Consider the following 3,576-nt stretch of genomic DNA (forward strand, 5'->3'; position numbering starts at 1 on the left):
GTAGTGGAGGCGCGGACGAGTCGCAGTCAGCGGTGCTGTGGGCGGTGACAGAGCGAGGCGGGCTCTTTGGGTTGCGCTTGCGGGGATGGGCGAACGAACAGACCGCATGTTCGAAATAAATAAACGAAACCGGTCACTCTGACGGATGGATTATGGGACATGTGTCCTGCCCTGCACCACCTTGCTGGTGTGAAGGTATCTTCACAACGATTTGTTAGGACGTAGGAGCCCGTCGCGTAAAAGAGCCGACAGCGACACGCCCCGGACGCGCTCACTCCACGTCACTCCTCACACGCAGCATTATCATGAGATACAGCGGCCGCAGCTACGAATCCCTAGCGGTAGAGGGGGCACAGGCTGCAGGAAGCTCACGAATGTTGTCGATTTCGCTGAGCTCCAGCCCCTGCTCAGCCAATGTCGAGGCGAACGACGGGTAGGCTGCCGTCGCAAAGTGAAAATACACCGCGTCGCTATTTCTTACAAAGTCGCTGATCCGATGCGTGTGCGCACGGCGAACGGTGGTCTGGTTGCGGGTTGCGAACGCGCTTGCTCGACCTCCGCAGCATGGGAGCAAGTATTCAGCCATGCCCTCGGGCGGTCCGTCCGCGTCCTCGAAAGCCTCGTAAACGTGCAGAGCAGCTCGCACGTTACAGCGCTCGCGCAGCGCCCGCACGATGGTCGCCGTCGTGCGCCAGCGGCCCACGCTGGCCCACGCTGCCATCTCGAGGATGTCCAGATCGTATTCCTTGCGCTCGATTTTGGTGATGGTGAACTGAGGGTTGTTCTCCTCCCCATCTACAAAGCGGCCATACGTGGAGAGCGAAAGGCGCATCAAGTCGGCCCGCACCAGAAACACGGGCTGTACGCCCTCCTCGAGGAGCGGGCACAGACCGTCGACCGCGTGCTCCGCTTCGCGCCGCCGCCACGATTTGGACGAGTGGATGGACCCGTCAAGCCAGTCCATGCGCACAAGAGTGCCGCGGCTGGTGCACGGGCAACCCAGCCGTTCGTTGTCCCGCGCGGACTCCTGCAGCTGCTGTCTTAGCGATCGAAGCCGCGATGTGTGGTATGCCTCCGCGTCGGCGTAGCCATACGAACGTGCGTACGTGTCCCATGCTGTTGACGGCTGCTCAATCAACCTTTGGATGGCGCCCGCTACCGCCTTCTCCCATTCGCCAGGCGAACTTGAAAAGAAGGCTTGCAGCTCGTCCGGGTTCGCGTGAAGATACTCGCCACGCAAGAAGTTGACGCATCCCAAGTTGTCCATGCTGTCACTGAAGGCATGCGACCCTTCCCCTCGGCTGTGGAAGACGAGGAGGTGTCTCGATGCGTCCTCAGGGGGACAACGGGGCAATGGATTCGGGCGGCTGCTGTTGTGCTCGGCCGCGAGTGCAGCAGCAGGCACGGCCAGAAAAAAGATCATACCCACGTGGGCTTTGGCGGGGCGTATTCAGGCACGCTCCCTTCTTCGCTCAAAGTGGCGCCCGCCTTTGTGAGTGTGAGTGAGGACGTCGTTTTTAGTGCTCGGACTTTTGTTTTTGTTTGGGGACTCATGCTTCATCGCACCTCGCGCACCTCGTTATCGCGGCGCTGTTTCGCGCGTCGCGCGGAATTTGGCACGCGGCCGCGTGATCCATTGGCTGAGCGATAAAATTGCATGCCGTATCGTACAGCTTGTTTGTGTTGCAAGTAGGCAGGAGGCCGACGCACGGGACGGACTCACGAGAGGTGGTGGATCATGCACCCCAGATCCCCAGTCCGGGAAGAGCGCGGGCACCACGCGACACGCGTCTACGAAACTCTAGCACGCCGGCGGCATTCTCCGCGGCGGGAGTCCCCTCACCCACGGTGCGGCTGGGCTTTGGTCCGTTTACCCCACTCATAAGGCCCTTTTCTGCGCTACAATGTGCGCTCCGCGCCCCTAGCACCGCCCCGTCTCCCCCGCCGTGCCCGCGCCACATGTCACCTCGTACTCCCGCGCGCGGTTTCCCTGGTCCGCCTCCCCCCCGGCCACTCGGCTCTACGCGCCCGGCGGGCTCGGCCTCGCAACTATGCGTGTGCGGTGAGCCGCCCCACCGTCGGGCGCGATCGGCCTTTGCGGCGCACAGGATGGTACTTCCCGATTTATGTGGCGCATACCGCCCCCCCCCCAACCCTCAGCACCCTCATGGCAAGCACTACGCCAATTATTTAGTGACAGAAAAATCGGTATCTCACGGAATCCAACCAAAACCGCCGCAGGTCCGGGCGGGGCCGAAAACGGCTTTTGCTGCCAGACAGCTACAACGTCCAGAAGGTCATCGCGTGGCGGCAGAGAGCTGGGGGGATCGAGCTTCTGACCGCTTGGGAAGACTACGATGTCGATGGTTGGACGTGGGAGCCCCTCGACAACATCCCCCAGCGGTTTGTTCGGGCCTTTCATGCGCAGCGCGAACGTCTCCCGACATCCTTTTTCTACGTCGTGACCAGGATGCGCGACCGGATCGCCTTCAAGGTGATCGAGAGGACCGGCCCGATGTTTGGGCTTGCTGTCCTGGTCGAGGAGGCCTCCCTGCGCGAGTATGCGCTCGCGCTGCTGCAGTACTTCTCTACTCCTCCGAGCGGCACAAAGGCCAAGATCGCGGTCAAGGAGGACCACTGGCAGCGGGCGCACACACTCACCATCTTCTCGCAGGAGCACGCCGCGTGGATCGTGTCGCTGCACGAGTCGCGGCCTACCCACGGCGTCGGCGCGCTCCGCATCAGGGGCGCGCGACGCATGTCCAACATGCTGCTCGTCGCGTGCAATGCTCGCACGCCGATGCGCCTCTCCTTTGTGGAGCCGCGCGCAGGCGGCTCCGACGCGCCTGCCCCCGGCTCCTACAAGTTCACGGTCGAGTTCACCACCGTGGGCATCAACTCGGCGACGGGCGACATCATGCCGTACACCGCGCCGACGGACGAGCTGCGCCTCGAGATGGCAGAGGCGCACGCGCTGGTTGCGTACGCGAAGAAGACGCTCAAGCAGCCGTGGGCGGCGGAGCCTGTCCGGCACAGGCTGCGCGCTAGCGGCTGGTGCGACCAGCCGGTGGCGTTTCAGTAGAATCCGTACATACCGGCACAGTCTAGCACGCGTGTGTGCCCCCACCCACACACGCGCGTGGCCCCGCGCTGGTTCCCGCGCGGCACTTCATGCGGAGCTCCTGGCGTGAGTGCACACTGTCCCGGGCGTCCAGCTGATGTCGTGCCACGCTTATGGTTGGTTTATTAAAGGTAATACTACACACAAACCGTCCCTGGGACTGCACAGGAGCCGGCGATAGGCGCGCGCGTGAGCAGCTGCTCGGAGCTGTGTTGTGTGTGTTCTCGCTCGAGTTCACCAGACAAGCCGAGCGTATCGTGCGAAGATGCTCGCGAAAACGCGCTGGAGCACCCAAAACGCGGAGCGCCCACGGCTGCTGTTCCGCACAGCGCGTTCGACGGCATGTTACGGCTAGAGGCGGGCGGTGGGGTGCAGCTCGCGTGCGGGTCGCTGTCACCGCCCTGCCGAGCCAAGCTGTCTGAGGTCGGCAGCGCGAGTTGGCTGGCGTCGCAGAG

General features: G+C 63.1%; 1 protein-coding gene across 1 annotated transcript; it reads left to right on the forward strand.

Moving 5' to 3' along the window:
• Positions 1 to 2,051: 2,051 nt before the first annotated feature.
• Positions 2,052 to 3,082, forward strand: EMIHUDRAFT_253038 (hypothetical protein; the record flags this gene model as incomplete). The annotated part of the gene is made up of 2 exons (XM_005786177.1): positions 2,052 to 2,057; positions 2,201 to 3,082. 2 exons carry the CDS (start codon positions 2,052 to 2,054, stop codon positions 3,080 to 3,082), a joined length of 888 nt encoding a protein of 295 aa, XP_005786234.1.
• Positions 3,083 to 3,576: the final 494 nt, after the last annotated feature.

The sequence above is a fragment of the Emiliania huxleyi genome (assembly GCF_000372725.1).
Source record: "Emiliania huxleyi CCMP1516 chromosome Unknown EMIHUscaffold_1538, whole genome shotgun sequence".
NCBI lineage: Eukaryota > Haptophyta > Isochrysidales > Noelaerhabdaceae > Emiliania > Emiliania huxleyi.